The 23253-nt window shown below is 42.8% G+C and overlaps 1 protein-coding gene across 1 annotated transcript in view; it reads left to right on the top strand.

The window, feature by feature from the left end:
* The first annotated feature begins 880 nt into the window (after positions 1–880).
* LOC114644830 (NACHT, LRR and PYD domains-containing protein 3-like) overlaps positions 881–23253 on the top strand; it is a 63485-nt gene continuing 41112 nt past the window's right edge. The window contains exons 1-5 of the mRNA XM_051921813.1: positions 881–1032; positions 11376–11542; positions 11743–11917; positions 12793–12858; positions 15123–16848. Of these exons, the coding sequence (XP_051777773.1) occupies positions 948–1032; positions 11376–11542; positions 11743–11917; positions 12793–12858; positions 15123–16848 (2219 nt within the window). The 5' untranslated portion in view covers positions 881–947. The remainder of the gene's footprint in view (positions 1033–11375; positions 11543–11742; positions 11918–12792; positions 12859–15122; positions 16849–23253) is intronic.

Raw genomic sequence — 23253 nt, forward strand, 5'->3', positions numbered from 1 at the left:
CTTGAGCAAAATCTACACCAGGACTATCGGGCACCACATATAAGACCTACAAAAACTGTCTGCAGGTTCTGAGGAGGATATCTAAGGTGTTGTAGGCAATCTGCCAGTGTCCAAAGCTGAGGTTCCTACTTTTTCTTCCAAAGGGCTACTTTGTTTCCATAGAACTGACTTTAGCAGGATTGACCACTTCTGAGAAATCTCACTGCTAGGTGTTGATGGGAAAATATTCTGGTTCATCATTGTCAAAAGATAATTTATCTACAGCTGAGTCCTCACAGCACATTGTGTCGAACATCTATGAATGTCTCAAGGAAGGGACATGTTGGAGGAAGTCAAAAATGAAGCCATATTACTGTTTTTGAAATGAAGTTAATAATAAAATAATGAAATACCAATTAATGCAAAGTAATGTATCTGATTTTATAATGAAGATCCTAACAGAGGTTGTTACTTCACCATTTATTGTGATTGACAGTGAAAGTGAAGCTTCTCTGTGTAGTTGCAGCAGCTGTGTTTTGACCAAAGGTGTTAAGACTGTCACGTATGGAGAACCTCCTGTGACGTCACACCTGCAGGCTCCCACATCCACTGGAGAACTTTTAGGGGCTCCAGAGTGATCAGGTGAGGACACGGTCATTGGGTTGACATGTCACAAAAATGTTTTTTGTTTATTTACTCAGGGTTCAAAACTGGAGTTCAGCTACTGAACTTCTTGTTAAGTTGATAAAAACTCAGATCTTTGTAGACCTTCACATGGAGATCATGTCCTTTAAGTGTTCAAATGAGTGACACGCCTAAATCTGCCGTCTCCCTACTCAGCTATTGTTGTTATTGTTTTTTTTTTTTGTTTCCACAGTTGTAGCCTGCTGAGAGCTCACTTGAACTTTGGTGAAAGTGAAAGTGTCTTTAGAAGAGACAAACGGTCATTTAAACCATAAAGCCTAAAGATGAGCGACGATGGCTTGTGTGAGAAGTTTGCGTCAATGATCTCCAGGAAAAGAAGATCAGATGAAGACATTGCTGCTCTGTCTGGTGAGAAAAACTTGGTGACTTCCTCCTTGAATTTCAAAATCTTCATCCAGAACAGTTTTAAAGCAACAGACTTTATTTAAAAAACAAATTCCTTGTGTGTATGTGTGTGTGTGTGTGTGTGTGTGTGTGCTTCTTTTTTTAAATGTTATTTGTTTTGTGAATGTTGAGTGTGTGGACTTCTGACTTCTATCACTCACTGTACTGAAATCTTGCTGTTTGTGTTTAAATCTTTGTGAGTTCACATCTGATTGCCCCTGAGCAGTGCTTTTACAACTCCATAGGTGAATGTTGTTTAAATGTTCTATATGTGCCGTTAACAGTAAGTTCATGTCATATTAGTGTGCTCTTTATTATCACTCTTTTAATTTTCTGCTCCTGGTGCTTCTGCAGTGCTCCTTAAAAGACACACATGAAACACCACAGCTTTCAGATGAGAGCGACCTTTAAAATCACAGCCCTTTACAAAGTAGGCCTCAGTGCGAGCTCAGCGTGACGCCGTCAAAGAGGGTCCGGAGCCTTTGGGGGGCTTTGTGCTGCCTCTTTCTATAAGTAATCTACATAAGAAGAGCACTGCACATCAGGCAGGATTACTCAGACATTTTAAAGCACTCTCATGCAGTTTTCTTATCCTCTGCTCTGTTTCTTTTTCCCTTACCTGTCCATCTCTCTTTTCTATAAAATAAGGGCAACTTTTCTGAGTTTACAAATGAAGCAACTGAACTCACTACAAGAAATGCTGCACTGTAAAGACTTTAAAATGTTGTTTACTGATCTTTAGGTTATCACAAGTCATTTTGAAGACGTTTATTCAGAGCATCATATAAAAAATATATAAAGTGAATTGGAGTGTTTATCATGAAAACTGCTAAGAGTAGGCTACAGTTACAGCCATAGATAGATGAGAAATAAAACACAAAAAAATAAACACAAAAACACACCTGCTATGAGTGTGGCTGGCTGACTAGTGAGTGCGGTGGACCCAACTTCAATCGAGTGTAATGTCTGAGAGCAGATGGTAAACTGTGACATGCGGAAGTAAGCTAATCGCACTCTCCAAAATGTAACGCAGCTGATCTAAAGATTTGTAATTTAAACTCTGAAAGCTTTCATTTGCATAACCTTAGGAAGTCAGGGACAGTTACAAGACCCTCTCATGATGGCAGTCATGCAGTTTCACATTCCCACTGACTCAGTCAGACTGATCTGAGACTCACCCTGTTGTAGGCCCAGACTCTTCTGTGTATTTGCGAGAGCTGATAATCAATGAGCCCTCATCCACAAGTAAAAGGCATACAATGAGACTGCAAATAAAGAAGGAAAGAGAGGCTTGTCTTGTGCTTATCACACCAGCAGAGAATGGAGAAAACAAAAAGAAAGGACTGAGATTGATGCACAACTTGCCATACTAAACACCAGGCATCATGTCATTGACTTTCAGAATGTGGCACATGTTGTGCGCAATACTTTAGAAATGGGCTCTAAAATGTGAGTTGTGTATTTTGCCATCCCGTGCAATACCCTGCTCAAGGTGATCTAGCAACTGCAGTCGTTAGGTTTGACTTCCCTCCTAGCTACTTGTGTGGTGAGCCGCAGCTTAAGACAAGGACTATTTAAGATATAGTGTGTGTGTGCACGTGTGTGTGTGTGTGTGCACGTGTGTGTGTGTGTGTATATCCATCCATACATTATCCAACCCGCTGAATCCAAACACAGGGTCACAGGGGTCTGCTGGAGCCAATCCCAGCCAACACAGGGCACAAGGCAGGAACCAATCCTGGGCAGGGTGCCAACCCACCGCAGCACACACAAACACACCCACACACCAAGCACACACTAGGGCCAATTTAGAATCGCCAATCCACCTAACCAGCATGTCTTTGGACTGTGGGAGGAAACCGGAGCGCCCGGAGGAAACCCACGCAGACACGGGGAGAACATGCAAACTCCACGCAGGGAGGACTGGGGAAGAGAACCTAGGTCCCCAGGTCTCCCAAATGCGAGGCAGCAGCGCTACCCACTGTGCCACTGTGCCGCCCAGTGTGTATATCAGTGGTGGACCGTGCATTTCACGTCTAGGCCTACAGTAGTGCTCCGTCTGAATCAACCCACCCCTCAGAAACTAATTTATGGTTATAAAAACCATCTTAATATGCAGAAATACAGTATAAAGAGCTGTTGCATTGCAGATAGATAACTCCTGTAGCCACAATAAATGCCTTTATTGAACAGACAAACCAGGGGTGAATAAGTTCCTTTCTACTGCAGCTACAGCCGCGACACACATAAAAAACATCAATAATAACTCATAAACTTGCAATATTATTTAGGAAAATCACAACATTTTACTCACCAAAAATTCGGATTATTTGTAAACAAAATCCATCCTCCTCTCTTTCCTCAAAAACAGTTCAATTACTCTGTCGTACAGATTATCTGTGCACTTCAGTTCCATCACGAAGTCCCTTTCTATCGCCATTAAAGCTAATGCTGAAAGTCAAACCTGCCCTGTCGTATTTCTGGCATAAGTTTTAATTCACTTTAGGGCTGAAAATGTCCGCTCGACAGAAGCAGTGGACACGGGAATGCTCACCGCCAAAAACATACCAATGTGTACAGCTGCCCCATGATGCTCTCATTCAGATTTTTCTAATGAAGGAAGTCAAGGAGATCAGTGGGAGATTTTCCTGCAAAATCATCCATGGCATACATTACAGGCAGTTCTGTTTTTAAACGAGACAGATCAAAAAGTGCTCCGTGGCTCTGTGTTAAACTGGAGAAGGCTGCATGTGGGAAATTTTTCTTGTATTCCCAAAACTTTTGGGGGTCGAGGAGCGTGACAAACATCAGTTTTTCGTGGTCTTGAAATCTGGTCTGTGTCTGGTAAATAATATTGTCCAGAATCCTGCCATGGAGTTGGCAGTAGTGCATGTGAGGACCTTGCACTTGACCTCTTCGTGCATTCAGAGCGCCTGTGGTGCGTTCAGTGGCCTCGTAAAGTTCCTCATATCGGCTTCTATCTCGCTCAACAGTGTCACAAAATTCCTATACCCTAGACAGACAAAACTGCACATCCAGTTTTTTGTCCAGTAGTATTGAAAAGAGCACGTCTGAATACTCAAAAATGCCATTTAATGTGTGAAGCAAAAAACAAAACTCAAAATCATCCAGACGTGCTTTAAATCCATCAGCACAGCGCACTGTGTCCTCATCATACTCGTCATGATGCTCCAGAATGTGATGAAACAGTTCCTTTAGAGCATCTTTCTTCTCTATCGGATAGAGATAACATCCTCTCTAGGGCCCTCTAGCAGGCGTACGGCAATGTCACCGTATTCAGACCCATTGATTGGATAGAGTCTATCCAATCAATGGGTTTGAATACGGTGACGTTGCTGTACGCCTGCTGGAGGGCCCTAGTGAAACCAACTCAAAATCTGATTGGTTGAAGCAACGGTTTAATCGACATTTATTTTGTGTTAGAGGGTCTGCAGAATGGATTGTGAAGACCTCCTGGCAGACTTCTTTGACTTTGACCCTGCCTGGCAACAAATGATGGCTGAAATGTGATTGGGTAAATGCTTTAATACGAAAATACATGTCTGGAAGCAGCACAACCATCGGAAAAGCTATGAAAGGAAGCAGACAGACTATTTGGAATTATTTAATAAGTATTCATGGACAAAATATAATTAACATCAGTTTGTGATTCAGATATTTTTTAGGCCAGCAGAGAAGGCCTTACAGGCCCTGACGGTCCACCACTGGCGTGTATATATATATATATATATATATATAGTTTGTAATATATATATACATATATATATAGTGACAGTTTAAGGGTCCCTGTGACCCCTTGAACCCTCAGACCAGACGTCAGACACCAGATAAAAATCCAAAATGAATATTTATTATAAATTAGTGCACCAAGCACCTTCCTCTCTACAATACTTTAATAAATCAATAATCACTACAATAAACTATACTCAATCCTCCACTCCCAGATGCTTAGCCACCCTGCCTCCAAACTCAGCTCAGCGTCTGGGATTTCCCATCGTCCTTTTATAGTCCTTGACCCGGAAGTGTTTTGCCTTCTCTGTCCACGTGACATGGGACACTTCCGGGTCTGATAAAAATCCTTTTTCTTCACCCTGGAAGCACGTCATTCCTTGTGTTGCTGTGATTAAGACGCACTTCCGGGTAATGGTGCAAATAACAATCCCTGGTCCTCCCTGCAGCGACTCCTGGCAGCCCCAGTGGTATCCAGCAGGGCTGTGCATTAAAAGTCCACTGTCCATACTTCCCTGCTGGCATTCGGGGTACTTACATGCTGCAAGGAGGGCCCCATCTGGTGGCCTGGGGGTATTGGCCGGGATAAATAGCCAGCCATATCTCACAATATATATATATATATATATACACAGTCATAAGAAAAAGTTTGGGAACCCCTCTCAGGCTGCATAATAATTGACTCTCCTTTCAACAAAAAAGATAACAGTGGTCTGTCTTTCATTTCCCAGGAACATCTGAGTACTGCGGTGTTTTCCGAACAAAGATTTTTAGTGACGCAGTATTTAGTTATATGAAATTAAATCAAACGTGAAAAACTGGCTGTGCACAAATGTGGGTCCCCTTGTAATTTTGCTGATTTGAGTGCCTGTCACTGCTCAATGCTGATTACTTACAACACCAAATTGTTTGGATGAGCTCGTTAAGCTTTGAACTTCATAGACAGGTGTGTCCAATCATGAGATATAAAGGTATTTAAGGTGGTCAATTGTAAGTTGTGCTTCCCTTTGACTCTCCTCTGAAGAGTAACAGCATGGAATCCTCAAAGCAACTCTCCAAAGATCTGAAAACAAAGATTGTTGAGTCTCCTGGTTTAGGGGAAGGCTACAAAAAGCTATCTCAGAGGTTTAAACTGTCAGTTTCTGTAACTGTAAGGAATGGAATCAGGAAATGGAAGGCCACAGGCACAGTTGCTGTCAATCCCAGCAGGTCTGGCAGGCCAAGAAAAATACAGGAGCGGCATATGAGCAGGATTGTGAGAATGGTGACAGACAACCCACAGATCACCTCCAAAGACCTGCAAAAACATCTTGCTGCAGATGGTGTATTTGTACATCATTCTACAATTCAGCACAATTTGTACAAAGAACATCTGTATGGCAGGGTGATGAGAAAGAAGTCGCTTGTTGTATGCCAATGCTCCTTTAGACAAGCCAGATTCATTTTGGAACAAAGTGCTTTGGACTGATGAGACAAAACTTGAGTTATTTGGTCAGAACAAAAAGCGCTTTGCATGGCAGAAGAAGAACACATGCTACCTACTGTCAAATTTGGTGGAGGTTCCATCATGCTGTGGGGCTGTGTGGCTAGTTCAGGGACTGGGGCCCTTGTTAAAGTCGAGGGTCAGATGAATTCAACCCAATATCAACAAATTCAACCTCATTCCGAGGGAGGCGAAAGGCATTGAGTCTGAATGGGCCATGTTCTGAGCCTCCATTGTCGAAGCAGCAGAACGTGGCTGCAAGGTTGTCGGTGCCTGTCGTGGCGGCAATCCACAAACCCAGTGGTGGATACCTAAGGCCGTCGAGAGCCCGTCAAGCTGAAGAAAGAGTCCTATCGGGTTTGGTTGAGTGGGACTCCAGAGGCAGCTGAGGGGTACCGGCGGGCAAAGCATGTGGTGGCATTGGCTGTTGCAGAGGCAAAAACTTGGGCATGGGAAGAGTTTGGGGAACCCATGGAAAACGAGTTTCAGTCAGCACCGAGAAGGTTCTGGTAAACCATCAGGTGCTTCAGGAGGGGAAAGTGGTGCTCCACCAACACTGTGTACAGTGGAGATGGAGTCCTGCTGACTTCAACTGCAGACTGCAGGGGGGGGTTTGCTGTCCATATCAGGGGCTGAGGTTGCCGTGGTAGTTAAAAAGCTCCAAGGTGGCGAGGTCCCTGGGGTGGACAAGGTTCACCCTGGGTTCCCTAAGGCTTTGGATGTTGTGGGGCTGTCCTGGTTGACATGTCTCTGCAACATCGCATGGTCATCGGGGGCAGTGCCTCTGGATTGGCAAACTGGGGTGGTGGTTCCCTTTTTAAGAAGGGTGACCAGAGGATGTGCTCCAACTATAGGGGGATCACACTCCTCAGCCTCCCCGATAAGGTCTATTTAGAGGTGTTGGAGAAGAGAGTTTGGTCGATGGTTGAATCTCGGATTCAAGAGGAACAATGCGGATTCCGTCCCGGCCATGGAACACTGGACCATCTCTACAACATGGCTAGGATCCAGGAGGGGGCATGTGAGTTTGCCCAACTGTCCACATGTGTTTTGTGGATTTGGAGAAGGCATTCGACCGTGTCCCTCGAAGCATCCTGCGGGGTGTGCTCCAGGAGTATGGGGAACAAGGCTCATTGTTATGATCCAGTCAGTCCCTGTACAGGAGGAGCAGGAGCTTGGTCCGCATTGCTGGTAATAAGTCAGACTCATTTCCTGTTGAGGTTGGACTCCGCCAGGGCTGCCCTTTGTCACCGATTCTGTTCATAAGTTTTAGGACAGAATTTCTAGGCGCAACCAAGGAGTGGAGGGAGTCTGCTTCGGTGACCTCAGAATCTCTTCTCTGCTCTTTGCGGATGACGTGGTTCTATTGGCTTCACTGGAGCAGTTCGCAGCCGAGTGTGAAGCGGCGGGGATGAGAGTCAGCACCTCTAAATCCGAGGCCATGGTTCTCAGCCGGAAACGGGTGGAATGCTCTCTCCGGGTTGGGAACACATTACTGCATCAAGTGGAGGAGTTCAAGTATCTCTGGGTCTTGTTCACGAGTGAGGGAAGAATGGAGTTGGAGGTTGACAGATGGATCAGTGTGGCATCCACAGTAATGTGGGCTCTGCAACGGTCTGTTGTGGTGAAGAGAGAGCTGAGCCAAAAGGCGAGGCTGTCGATTTACCAGTCGATCTATGTTCCTACCCTCACCGATGGCCATGAGCTTTGGGTAGTGACCAAAGATCAAGATCACGGATACGGCCGAAATGAGTTTTCTCCGCAGGGTGGCTGGACTTTCCCTTAGAGATAAGGGTGAGGGGTTCAGTTATCCAGGATAGACTCGGACTAGAATCGCTGCTCGTCCGCATTGAGAGGAGTCAGGTGAGGTAGTTCGGTCATCTGGTTAGGATGCCCCCTGGACGCCTCACTGGGGGGGTGTTCCGGGCATGCCCCATTGGGAGAAGGCCATGGGACAGACCTAGGACATGATGGAGGGATTATATCTCCCGGCTGGCCTGGGAATGCCTTGGGGTCCTCCCAGAGGAGCTGGAGGAGGTGGCCAGGGAGAGAGAGGTCTGGGCTTCCCTGCTTAGGCTGCTGCCCCTGCGACCCGACCTTGGATAAGCGGTGGATAATGGATGGATGGATCAAGAAATTCTTCAGGATGATGTTCAATCATCAGTCACAAAGTTGAAGTTACGCAGGGGTTGGATATTCCAAAAAGAAAATGACCTAAAACACAATTCGAAATCTACAAAGGCATTCATGCAGAGGGAGAAGTACAATGTTCTGGAGTGGCCGTCACAGTCCCCTGACTTGAATATCATCGAAAATCTATGGGATTATTTGAAGCAAGCTGTCCATGCTCGGCAGCCATTAAATTGAACTGAACTGGAGAGATTTTGTATGAAGAATGGTCAGAAATACCTCCATCCAGAATCAGACACTCATCAGAGGCTATAGGAGGACAGCATCTAGAGGCTCAAAAGAGAAAAAGGAGGCTCAACTAAGTATTGATGTCATATCTCTGTTGGGGTGCCCAAATTTATGCACCTGTCTTATTTTATTATGATGCACATAGCATATTTTCTGTTAAACGAATAAACTTAATGTCACTGCTGAAATACTACTGTTTCCATAAGGCATGTCAGATATTAAAAGGAAGTTGATACTTTGAAAGCTCAGCCAATGAGAAACAAAAATCCAAAGAATTAAGGGGTTCCGAAACATTTTCATATGACTGTATTAAAATAAGAAAGTGTTCATTTTACCACAATTAAAACACATCGACAAACAGACAAAAAATATAAGATTTTCTGCCATTTAGATGTTTTTAATGGTATATGTTTTGTTTTTGCATGATGATGACTGACTTACTAGCTGATTTAGACATCCTGGAGCTGACATTCTAGAGACCATCAAAGATGAATGGCTCAATCCCAGTTCAGTTATGGGTTTAGGAGAGTCGAGTATAGAAAACAGATGTATTGATGAATAGACTGACATCACAGTGTAACTGATTTGACATTGAAAAGTGTAATGAAAAATGATTTTCTGTTCACTTCATTATCCTGCTGCTTAGAATACCTAAAATGCCAACACCACAATAGTCTGAGTGTGATTTACAGATGGTCACACGCTTCTCTAACTTTAAACCAACATCTGCATCAAGTTTGTGTTTTATAAATTCCAAATTCTGCTTAGGAAATGGCCCAGCAGTTGGTTGGTTTCCTTCTACAAGTCACAATGAATCCAAAAACACAAGAGAGAGAGACAGAGACCTCATTTGACTCCTGAACACCTTTACCTTTAAATGCTCTTCTAGTTTATTACTAATATAAATGTACAGCTAAGTAAATTTGTACCAGTAAAAGGCAAGAGAGGTATACTTGTTAGTGCCCTTCAGTCCCTCATATGCAGGATTCATTAAGCCAACTGCTCAGAGAACAACAAGACAACTTTAAAAATCACCTGACATACAAAAGAGGCACTGCAGCCAGTTGTCTAAAGAACAGGGGCCTGTTTTTCAAGAAGTCCAAACTTCTTATGATGGGTATTCCCAAAAGCCAACTCTGGCAGTTGAGTCTCATTTTCACCCCTGCTGTGTGTGCATTTTGATTGGTCCAGAGAACAAGAGGAAAACTAGGAGGCCAAGCATATTGGATGCATCAACATCAGATGACATTGAATTTGCACTCACCACACTTTTCAAACATGGGAACAGCCGACCAGCAGCACCTTAGTAATCTGCTTTAAGTAGACAAGCAGATCCTGTGACGTCACTATTTCAGTTCAGTTCAGTTTATTTTGTCTGTCGCTCTTCACAGAGTGTAGGCTCAGAGTGCTGTAATGAGTTCACAGGTTAAACACAATTATAGACGTTACAAAAACATAAGGCATACACATACACTGATGAAAGAGTTGGAAAAAAAAACATTTACTGCTGGAGCAGAAGTTGTGTGTGATGTGCACCAGTAGCTCCACTCCACTGTAGGACAAGCTGGCATTGTCCCATTTGGCTTGGCTTTCTGTGGCACCCAAGGCCTGATAATTAATCAGAATAAGAAGAGGAGCAGAAAGCCGACTGCACTACCACCACCTGAACGGTAAAACGAAGGGCAAAACTGCAACTCTACCAACATTGTGGTCATCTGAGTCATATGAGAATGAAGACAAAAGTCAAGGATGAGCTGACTTGTCTGTGGAGACGCCTTCACACAACAAAGGAACCCAAAAGGACATTCATGTTTTAGGCTTGAAACCCCAAACTGAACTCTCACTAAACCTGATAAACAAAATAAAGCAATGGATCAGTAACTGGAAGGGACTTTGATTCAATTTGATCACCACTCACTGTAAAAAATAAACCTTACATGTGTGAAAAATAATAACAAAAAATGGCTAACTATACGCAAAATAATCATTACTTTAATTAATAAAAATGGGTTTTACCCTTTTTATTGATTATTTAATTCTAATTCAATAAAAAATTAAGAATAATGTTAACTTATTATTTTTCTTAAAATGTAAACATTTTTTATAACTTTTTCTAAGTAAAAAAACTAAACTGTGAATTGAACACATTTAAGTTAAGTTAAATTTAATGACACGGCACTTCCTCTCACATCGATTTCTTGGTCTTTACAACAACGCATTCAGCTGTAACGCTTATCCATAATAAGAGCTATTTTACTATGAATGTGTAAGTATAAAGAATATTAATTCTGTAATGAATAACTAGCATTTCATTTCGTATAGTTATAGTCGTAAGCTTATTGATGTGGTGGTCCTCTTTTGAAGTGATATTACTGACCGAGCACACCACACTGGCCATCACATAGTTGTAGAACATGTAAAGGACATCACAACTCATATTAAAGGAGTACAGTCTGCTTTCTTATATACAGCAGCTCCACTGTGTTATGAGACCAGTCCAGCCTGTCATTAATGTTATTCTCTCATATTTACTGTGTGAATAGATGAGGCCACTAGTTAGGACTGAAAGAGGTGGTCATGTCAGACTGAATTCTGATCCCTGAGCCTCCAACACAACCTCATCTCTGAATTTTCATCTTTTCTCTTTCCATTTCAGGTTTAACACACAAGTTTTCTAAAGTAATGCAAACCTTCTCTCATGAGGATCTCCTCAAGATCACTGAGTTCTACAAGCCCTACCTGGCTTATGTGATTGACTATGACATCACGAGTATCCTGCAGAACCTGGCCACCAAGAACATCCTCACTAACGATGAGGCCAAGGTAGGTGGCTCTCCCTGTCAGTACGAGGCACAGAGAGCTGAGCAGAGATGGTGAGCTCAGAAGAATCATCTGAGACTGCCTGACCCTCCATAGCAGGTATTTCTGCTATTGTGAGGTCATCAGACCCTACTGACCACTCTGCTCTGCTCCTTCAGTGGTCTTTTCTAAAGTAGCCCTCTGGTCACTTGCTTGTCTTTCAGAGATTCAAAGCCAAGGAAAAGTCTGAGGGGCGAGCAGGTGTGGAGTCCTTCATCAGTGACATAATGAAGATGGACAGTGTGGTACTGGTGAGCCTGTGGGAGGCGCTGGCTGAAGAACTTGTGAGATTTCCTTCACCGAACATGACAAGAATACTGAAGGAGATGACAGAGGGTGGTGAGTTAATGGAGTCTTGAGAGAGAACAAAACAATGAATGTGTAGAAATCACAGAATGAGACAACGTGAGAGTCACAGGAACACAAAACACGACATTACTGTCTGTAGGCCACTGGACACACAACTGTCAGGTCCGCCACTTACACCGAGATGTCTGCTTGATGGCTGTCAATGTCAAGACTTCCTAATATCTTTTAGGTTTTATTAAAGTCTTTACAAGGGGTCAGTGGTCCCACCATATTATTTAGTAACTGGTGTGCTACTGTCACCTATGTGCCACATATCATGACAGCACATTTGACTTGCATGTCTCCCCTTCTACACTTTATAAGCCTATACCTACAGCCCTCCAGGATGATCAGTAATAAGATTTTATTTTTCTTTCTTTAACAGGAAGTTACAGATTCTGTTGTTTTCTGACACCATTGATGTCCGTGTGTGTAAACATCAGCTTTAGATGTCCCCAGATGCCCACACTCATACTCATCATGTTTGTATTTTCAGACGTTTCTCCCTCAGATCTCCATGAAGCTTGTTGTTCCCCTGAGGCCTCAGTAAAGAGTCCCTGCTCTCTACTTTGCATCCTGATCTCCTCAGCATGATAAACACACAATATGTCTGCTGTTCCTAATACTGTCTGGTTTGTCATTTTCTTGTTTTTTTTTCCTGGACAGTTAATTGCAGACCTCCCAATATGGACAAACATTGGTGATTTGTTCTTTATGCTTTAGGTGTTAACTCTTCATTGTGGCCAGACAATGTGCACCTTTGTTTGTGATATTTTTCTAGTTGTGTACCTCACTGTGTACTTCTGTATACTTTTGTTAATTTTCCCCTTTACTGTTATAACTGACTCTTCTTCTTATTTCACCAGGACCAGACCTCTTGATGAACATTCAGGCCAGTCTCCAGCCCACTCCCATTGACGCTCGTATTAAAGGTAAGCCACTGGTCTTGTGTCTCCGGTCATCTGCTCCTCAGTTAGAAATTTAGAACAATTGTGACGAGATCAGGCCATTCATCTCAATAAGCTCACTAATCTTATTCTTTTAATATTTTCCAAAATTGTCAGATTCTGAGGGTCCTAAAGTCTTACTCTCCACCACACTTTTTCCTTATGTCGGTTGTTCTCTTTCTGGAGAAAAACATTAACATCTGTGTGATATTTACCCTTATCAACTTTCCATCTAATATAATAAAATAAAATGTTCATAACGTTAAAAACTTAATTTATGACATCTTCATCTTCCTCTGTTTAAGCTGGAAAGGTTCAACTCCTTCAGTTTGTCCTCACAGTGTAGACCTCTCAGTCCTGAATCAGCCTTGTTGATCTTCTCTGGACTTTCTTTACTGCTATAACAGACTTTATGTGCCTGAAGATCAAAACTGCACACAACACTCCAGATGAGGCCTCACCAGTGTGTCATAAAGCTTTAGTATAACCTAACGTGACTTGTACTCCACATGGGGGCGCTATATGACCTGCATCCTGTTGCTTATTCATGGCCTCTGTCCACTGTCTTGATGTAAGTGATGTTCATTAAACTACACTTCCCAGGACTTTATTCTTTCAAGTTTCTGACCTCTGATTGTGTATTTTAATCTAAAATGTTTATTTCCTACACATAATACTAAGGTTCCTCACCCCACATCTCTTTACTTCTTGTGTTTGAGTCAATTCATTGACCGACTGTGCCCTTTATTCTCACTTCTTTTACACCTCTCTAGTCATCTGCTTTTGTTCCTTCCTCATACAACTTCACCTCACTAGTGAGACACGATCTCCTCATCCAAACCAGGCTCTGCTCATTATCTGTGTAGCACCATTCCAGTACTGAAGGTTGGTGGTGACAACATGTTGCTTTGGTGGTGCAGGGACAGGGAGACAGGCCAGAATTGAGGGAATGCAGACAAATCCAGAAAGTTCAATAAAGAAATCCTGCTGCAGAGATCACTTCACCTGAGACTGGGGTGACTGTTCAGTGACCCAAAGCATAAAGTCCACAATTCTCGAGTGGCTTCTGGACAAGTCTCTGAATGTCCTTGTGTGGGTCAACCAAAGCCCAGTCTTACACCCCATAAAACATGAGTGGAGAAACCTGAAGATGGCAGTTTAGAGACATTTACCATCTAATCTAATGGAGCTTGAGAGGATCTACCAGGAATAATAGGATAAACTGACCAAATCCAGGTGTGCAAAGCTTCTAGACACTTAGCAAGAAGATTTGAAACTGGAAATTTTGCCAAAGGGCATCTTCAAAGTATTTAGTTAAGTAGCTAAACACTTGTATTAATGAGAGATTACGGTTTTTGATATTTATTAAATCATGTTTTCACTTTGTTATTATGGGTTATTCCCCTGTTGATGGACAGGCAAAAATGTATCTATTTAAAATTAAATCTGTAACATAGTAAAATTTACAGAAATGGATGGAGTCAGAATACTTTCTCAGTCCACTGTTTGTTCAGTTACACAGAACTACTCATACAGTTTATTATTTTTTTATGGCATTTAAGGCCAGCGATTTAAATGTATTACTCAATTATCTTTGACTCTTTGAGTAGAAATTTATGTGAAATTATGTATTTTCCATTTATATGAAACCAGGAATGTCCTGACCTCCCTGCTACCTTCTCCCCCACCCTCATCTTTGAGTTATCTACTTATATGTCCTACCTAACACCCCACACACTCCCACATTGGTGTCCCTCCTGATCAAATGCATCTTATCAAGTCATCCCAATGCCCCATAAACCTGTGCCCTTCTATCCTACCCCAAGATGAGCCACACGTTTAAACTTTCTAATCCCCTCAGTCTTATGGACTGAAAAGTAAGAACTTCAGAGATGAACACCATGTCAGTTCCACTCCTAAGTTTGGCACTCCAGGATTGTCAAAGTGTCACTCTGCCCACACATTTGTCTTTTGTTCCTGTATGGCCAATGAGATCTAAATCCACCCCTTCCATTGCCAGCAGCTGGTTCACTTTTCCATGGAGGTGTCCCAACTGTTCATCAGGTAGGCAGTCTGACCATATACTGGGTGCACGCTATCCTCCTAAAAGACACATGGGAAAGATCTGTAATCTCCTACTGCACCACAGGTTAGCTGCCTCCTCAAGTTCAGTGACCCTGACTACAAGGAGCTGGATCAGCTGGCAAGTTTTTTTTTTTTTTTTCTTAAGTTCTCTTTATCACTTTCAGGTCTCCATGAGACACACAGAGGTGGTGTGTCTGAATCTACAAGAAATTTGGAGGATCAGGATTCTCCTGGAGATCCACACACCAGAGCTGTGATCTTTGAGACTCGATACACAGAGCTGATGGTCATTGGTCAGTACAGGAGAACCTACAGTGAGAGGCACCATGAACTTGAGAAGATGGGGAAAACTCATGCAAAGCTAATAGAGGAGCGGACAAAAGAGAAATGTGAGCGAATCTGGACAGAGCAGCTTTTTAGGAGGAGTCCTGGAAGTGAGATTTTCCCCAGCATTATAGTGGTCAATGGGGTGGCTGGAATTGGGAAGACCACCATGGTCCAGAAGATCATGTTTGACTGGGCCAGAGGCACTCAGTACCAGAGGTTTGCATTTGTGTTCCTGTTTAAGTTCAGGGAGCTCAACCTACTAGACACAGAGACGGAACCACAGATGCCCCTGACAAGGCTGATTGTAAGGCACTATAAATATCTCAATGACCCAAAGTTGAGAGAAATCCTGCAGAAACCCGAATCTCTCCTCTTTATATTTGATGGACTGGATGAGTACAAACACAAACTGGACTTTACACAGGAGAGGCTCTGCTCAAACCCAGATGATTACTTCCCTGTCCACACCCTGGTCACCAGCCTGGTCAGAAGGACATTACTGAAGGGCTGTACAGTCCTGATAACAACCAGACCAACAGCCCTGGAGACCCTGGACATGGAGAGAGTCGATCGATTTGCAGAGATCCTGGGGTTCTTCCCTGAACAAAGGCTGATGTACTTTAAAAAGTTCTTTGGTGATGCTGATCAGGGCTCTGAGGCTTTTCAGTATGTGGAGGAGAACACCATCCTGTACACCATGTGCTTCAACCCCTCATACTGCTCGATTTTCTGCTCTGTGCTGAAGAGACACTTCATGACACCTGAAGAAGACCGAGGAGCTGCCCCCAGAACTGTCACCGAGCTCTTTGTGATGTTCCTTCACAACATCCTCACCAATCACAAGCGAGAAGCCAAAGACCAGCGAGAGATTCTGGTCAAACTTGGAAAGATGGCTTATTATGGGGTGGTGAACAGGACTCTTGTGTTTTATGACAAGTTTGAGATGTCTACTTTTGGTCTCCAGCCAGTTTTGCCCTCTCCATTTCTCTCAGGGTTCCTCAAAGAAATCCTTCAGAGGGAAAGCACTCTGGAGCACACGACGTACACATTCTACCACCTCACCCTGCAGGAGTTCATAGCTGCCTGCTCCTTCTATCTTGATCCATCAGGGGGTATTGAGGAGGTCCTTGAGAAGCTGGAGTCGTGTAAAGATGGCCGGTTTGAGATTCTCATTCGATTCATGGCAGGACTGGCCAGATATTCTGTGTTTAAAACACTGGGGGGAGTCATGGGGGAGTTTAAGATGAAGACAGCAAAGCGAATACTGGAGTGGGTGAAGAAGAAAGCTGAAGAGGCACTACATGGACGAGATAACAGTGAAGCTCTGCGAGTGTGTCAGTGGCTCTATGAGACTCAGAATAAGAAATTAATCAGAGATGCCATTGGGAAGGATTTAAAGATGAGCTTTAGTGGGACGACTTTATCTCCTCTGGACTGTGCTGTGCTGGGCTCTGTCATCAGCTGCTGTGGAGAACTTGAGGAGCTCAACCTGTCAATGACACCACTGACCTTAGAGTGCATCAGGAGACTGGCGCTGGGGCTCATCTGCTGCAGACGTGTCAAGTAAGTAATAAAACCTTCATGAGTTTAGTTTGACTGTCTGTGGACACTGAGGGTGACATTAGTGTGTCCATCAGGGGGTGTCAGGCCTACAATTAGACAAGGGTCCATGTCAGAACATACACTGCTGTGTGGCACAGTGCTGCGTGAAAGACACAACAGCAGCTAAATAACAACGGAAATCAAATAATAATTTATACTCGCCATGTTTGAATGAATGAATCTTTCAGCACAGAAGTTTACTCTTAGACCCTCTTTGTTATGAAATGAGAAAATAACAACTGATTAGAAAGTTCTAGAAAAGTCATTTTCATGTTATTGTTAGATATGTCTGTGCATTGAAAGCCTGTTTTGTAATTTTTTTAGTGTGTTATTTTTTAAACAATTTTTGTTAATAGCTGAAGGAATGAATAACTTTAATCACAATATGTAAGTTTTTAAATCTGTATAGCATGTTCACTTTTGTATAAAGAAGTTCACAGGTAATAATGAGACTCTCCTTCATCATGGAGAATGTGAAAGATCAAACACACCTCAGTGTCCACAGAACAGAGACAAGTGACGGGGACACAACCTGCGTGGGGTCTTCATCGATAAATAAACTGCGGTGTGTGGTGTGGCAGGAGATGAGCGAGTCAAACACTCCTTAGCCCCCATAGTAGATGTCATCAGGTAGGTGACGGGGTCAGACACTGGTCAGAGATGGCACAATTATGAATTAGGACAAATGTAGCAACAGATGCATTTCATTCAAAAAATAAAGAAAACATTAAACACAGGAAAAAAATAAAAATATAAAAAACCAACCAATAGCAAAACGCCAAAGCAAAGAATAAATATTCACCTGTTGCACTCATTCAAATCGATAATTTGGAAAAAAAAACATTAAATAAAATAAATAAATCTCTAAGAGCCCAGCAGCCATCAGCTGACTAAAGTGGCTCCCAATGGCGATACAAACCACAGCCGTCTGACCTGAGCGCTCCGTCCACTAAACCTGAGCCGCTTCTCCCAAATCAGTTCCCCTCCTGAATTGAAAATCCCCCCTCAGTCTTCTTTCACAGGTTTGTAAATGAACCAGCTGTCTGCTACACTAAATTAACATGCGGCCATCTTGTTATGCATTCTGGGAGTCCCCCATTAATAAGAATAACACGGTTAGCACTAATGAACTCCTCTAAGAACTAAAGGGACAACAAACCAACTTCCTCCGGCCGGTCGTCTCTCCCCGATTGCTGAGTTTGTTTTATTTCACCTCATCACTCGTCAATCACAAATCACCAGCAGCCTCATATTGGTGTCCAATGGCAGCAGCTTCGTCCTTCACATGCACCGCGGGTGTAGTCAGGAATGTGGAGCCCCCAAATCAAATCACAGTGACGCCCCACTTACATCATTCTGACTAATTAAGACAACAAAGTAAAGTAAATACTTTCAAAAATAAGGAAACGAAAGAACTCGCTACTAACTCAAGGTGGTCTCGGTATTTGTGGTTGATAAAACATTTTAAGTACAAGTGGGGCTGCAGCCTCTCACACCTAAACACTGAAACATCTTTGTATAGACAAAAAGATTCAAAATGTAAACTTTCTTTAATGGAAACACAAGTTCCATAATTATCGTACTTTGTTAACAATTTTCTATAAAAAAAATCTCTTTTTTTTAATAAAGTCATTATAAAACACACTATGGCTCATCTAATAATTGAAGTGCCAGTCTGAGGGGGCTGCCATTGTCCCAGTGCCCTCCACAGAAGAGTCGTCGTCTGTCGCTGACATCACGTGTGCTGTAGAATGTAAAGTAATCATACGTGAGTGCTCAGTTATTTCACGTGCGCTGCAGTCATATTAATACTTTTTTAAAGTAATTTATATCCTGTGCCCAGTAGATAGATAGATAGATAGATAGATAGATAGATAGATAGATAGATAGATAGATAGATAGATAGATAGATAGATAGATAGATAGATAGATAGATAGATAGATAGATAGATAGATAGATAGATAGATAGATAGATAGATAGATAGATAGATAGATAGATAGATAGATAGATAGATAGATAGATAGATAGATAGATAGATAGATAGATAGATAGTATGTCATGAAAGTGTAAAGTGATATCTTTATAAATTAAAATGCTGATTATAAAGAGTGTAGAGTTGGCGGAGAATAAACAGCCTGTAGCAGAATCTTTGTGGTGATCAGTCGGTGATGAAGGAGTCCGCTCCGACCATGAAGAGGCGCCATGAAGAGACAGCACTGACCCTCAAACACTTCAGAGACCCTTCTGTGCTGCTAAAGTCCGTCAGTCCAAGTGCTCGGCCGCCCGCCGGTGAGTGGAGGTGAAGGTCCAGCCTTGGAGTGTCGCCCAGAGCTGAGCGGAGTACAATACAATAGCATACAGTGTGTGTGTGTATAGCGCAGGGACAGACTCTCAGGTGAGTATTGATGATCATAAATATACAATTAGCACAAGTAAAGAAACAGATTTGTAAAACACACAGAAAACAACGGAGAGAGTGAGCTACAGGAATGGAAAACAACAAAATCTGTCAACTAATTGATTGTTGAACTCTGGTCTGGTTATACAAAAATGAAAAAAACAGATTTGTATTTCATTTCAGTTCGTTTTCTGTTTGCAGTTTTAATTTCAGTTTAGTTTTTATTTTTCACTCTTTTATTTTCACTTTTATTTTGTTTAACATAACACTTTTTCACCACTTCAGTTGCAGTTTTCATTAACAATCCTAACCTCTGAACTCCGGCTGTCCGCACTCCTACTGTAGAAATATGGAGTTCACCTCTGGAACTCGTTTTAGTCAAAGTGATCCCTTCACGGGGGGCAGCACAGAGGTGGGCACTGCTACCCCACATCTCCAGGCCGCAGGGTCAAATCCCACCCTCTTCACTGACTACTTAAGGTCTTTAGGGTGTAAAGCAGTTCAGAAGTAAACCCCCCGATGATCGTCACGTAGCTGACTGGCCTGTCCATACGACAGCAGGACATTAGCAGCAGATTTGTGATGGAGTCACACCTGAGAGTCGACACCATCTGGACTGGCAGCCCTGACACCATGTGGTGTGCCAGCTTTGTGTGCTCAGCAGTGACATGAGAAGGTCATCATGTCACTTTATATTACTAACTGACTGAATGTCTTGTGTGAATTCTAGTAATCGACTGACTGCCACCTCTAATCTGACAGCCATATTTAAAATGTTTCTAAATTCACAAACCAAATCCTCAATAGATGGACAGCACTGCTGACTTGTCTTGTCATTGTGAATGTCCATTCAGGTGGCTTCTCATCAAGCAGTGACATCAAATGACCAACATGAGCTGACATTTAGAATCAGGATTTGGCTGACAATCAAACACGTCCTTTGTTAATTCAAACATCCCCTCCATCTTTAGGGTCTCCAGTAAAACAAATCACATGGTGAATGGCTGGTCCTTTACGTGACTCCCAGCAGCTACTGGCAGACCACCAGCACCTTGATTTATGTGAACATGTGAAGTAGAAAGATCAGTTAGAGTTTGTCACAAAGTAGTTATGATTTGTGTCATCGGCGTCTTTAAATCTTTAACCTCTCCCTAGAGGGGCTTCATATCTTTATAAACCCGTCTTCTCTCACTGATTCACTCATTTTAAATGATCCGAGTTTAAATCAGGACTACAAACAAAATGGCAGAAAGAAAAGGGACTGAGAGAAAGATGGGAATCGAGAGCCAGAAGAGGAGATCAGAACTGAAAGATCACAAAGCCGAGTGTCAGAACTGAAAGTGAAATCCAAACTCGCAGTCAAACACAAAGCACCAGTTGTGACGTCTGACTTTTAAACACACGTGTGCTTATTCTTTATGTCACATCCACAAACTCAGATAACACAGAAGTCCAATGGACTGAACTTTATACTCCTTGATCTTTGACAAAACACTTAGTGTGACCCTGAGTGTCACTTTGTAGCAACTCCATTACAACAGACACACAGAATAGTGACACACAAGAACTGAAGATGGCGTCACAGGAAAATATAAAATATCATCAACTACCTCAAAGTGTAAAGAATTCAGAAGAAGTCATAACAGAAATAACACAAATGACACTAAAGAATTACAAAAACAAGAATAACTTTGCAATATTCACATAGTTAAAAAAAAATAAATACAAATCTTAACAATAACACAATAATACAAACATGGGGTACAAGACCACTGAGCACACCTCAGCCTTGGAGCTTTTGAAGGAGTGAAAAGTCCGATGCCACCCAAGTCCTGCAGTCCACAGCCTGACGATGGCCTGAAATGTGGCGCTGACTTCTCAGCTGACTTCGTCTTTGGCTCATCTTCTCGTCGGCCATTAAGAAGATTTCAGTTGTGAGTTGAGCACACAAACTGAGCTCAGTGTTTGTAGATCTGTGACAATTCAGAGTTTGTCCAATGACATTTGATTTGTGGCCCTTGTCATTTGTATGTCACTCTTATTTGTACACATTTTACTTTAGAGGTTTATAGTCACCACGTCTTTGAGTACTTGACTCATAAATGTGAAGCCACCAACACCACTAAAGTCTTATCAGCATAAAAATGAAAAAAGAATCAGCAGCAAGAGCCGAGAGCTCAGCCGTGTGTTCAGATTTACTCCCTGGTCCCTGATGTGTCTAACCACTGTGCCACTGTCCTGTTCATGTCACACATTTGAGTGTCTGTGTGTCACTTCAGCCCTCCTTAGCCTTCACACTTTGACCAAATGTTTAACAACACAATAATCAAACACTTCAGTCAGTCGACATTTTTAGCTCATCTAAAGACACCAAAGTGTCCCATTTGACCAAAGGCCTGATAATCAAATTCACTGAGATGGCCGCCTTCTCTTCACACCTTCTCAGGCTGACTGACAGCTCATGTCCCGCCTCCTCTGTCATTCTGGCCAATCCTGATTCCCAGTTCTGTGGCCCAGTGGCTGAGGTGCCGCACTTGACATCCCAGTGACGCGGGTTCAGTTCCTGCCTGTCACATGCTGTGTGACCCTGAGTGAGTCACTTCACCTGTCTGTGCGCAGAGTACAAGGAGAGAGCTGGGCATGTAAAGTGACTTTGGATTGAAAGGCGCTATATAAAATAAAGGGGATGGCTTTGTCTCTCTTCATATTTTTTATCTGGAATGTCTTCATTTATATTTGCACACAAATCCTGTTTTGTAAACTGCGTCCATTTGTCCACTTTGTCACAGTGACACTCAAACACATTTTTATTCTTTATTTGATTTTGATTTTTCTATGTCTTATTATTTCATCCTCTCTGCTATTTATTATTCAGTTTTATAACTTTGGTGCTTACTGTAAGTGTCCATGAAGAGTGGAGGCCTGTCCGGAGTCCAAACACTCTACTAACCACCAAAGCTCTTCAGTCCACCGTGTCCGTGACAGCTGGTGTGTGCAGTGACAGTAAGAGAGACACTCACTATGACACAACAAGCCCGTCACCTTAAACCCGTGTCACCAGCCAGCTGAGTGGAGTTTGTCCATTGAGCTCAGGTGGCTGATAGGCCTTAGAGAAGATAACTGGACAGAGTGGAGCGTCACTGTGAGCAGCTGGTGACCCTCTGTGTGTCCCTCCTGGACTGGACTGTGACATCCTCCTGTGTCCCATCACTTCTCCTGTCACCACTCCCTTGTCACTTATTTATCTTTGGGCTTGTTGTGTTTATTTCTCCTCTTGTTTGTGTTGTTTGTTTGTGACTAGCGCTCTATAAAATAAAGGCTGACTGATTTACAGCTGCTGTCACTGAACATCTGGAGAGGCTGGCATTTGTAAATGGCCTCCTGTCAATCATTTCAGTTGTGTCGTCACCCTGAGTCCTGAATGATGGTCAGAAATCTGAGTTTGTCACTCAGCTGTCACCAACTCAAAGAAGTGCATCTGAACACTCAAGTGGAGGACAAGGTCAGTCCTGCTGTGTGACACTCCTGTCCAGTGTGACGGCTGGCGTCCTCTCATCACTCAGGGTAACCTGACAGACAGAAGATGCTTCAGATATATAGCGCCTTGAAGGGCAGCATTGGTGTGGAGTTCAAATTGTGTTTCAGTTCAAATGCTAGCAGCAGCCTGCTGTTCAGTGACACACCTGAGCATCCAGCTCTGCTTGTAGTCATCATGTCACTTATTGAGACCCACGCTGTACAAGCAGGTGAAGTGACTCTCTTGTGGTCACACAGTGTCAGTGGTAGAATTTTTAAACCTGTAATCTCAGAGTTTAAAGTTTGATGTGTTTGATCTGTCATCTTGGAAGAAACTTCATCCATGATGCCAAGACTTATTTAGGAAAGGGAAAACAAATCATAAAGGACCCCAGTCACACAGCATGGACATCTGTCTCCCTCCTTCCATCAGACAGGTGCTACTGAACT

This window comes from Erpetoichthys calabaricus, assembly GCF_900747795.2.
Source record: "Erpetoichthys calabaricus chromosome 1 unlocalized genomic scaffold, fErpCal1.3 SUPER_1_unloc_25, whole genome shotgun sequence".
Classification (NCBI taxonomy): domain Eukaryota; kingdom Metazoa; phylum Chordata; class Cladistia; order Polypteriformes; family Polypteridae; genus Erpetoichthys; species Erpetoichthys calabaricus.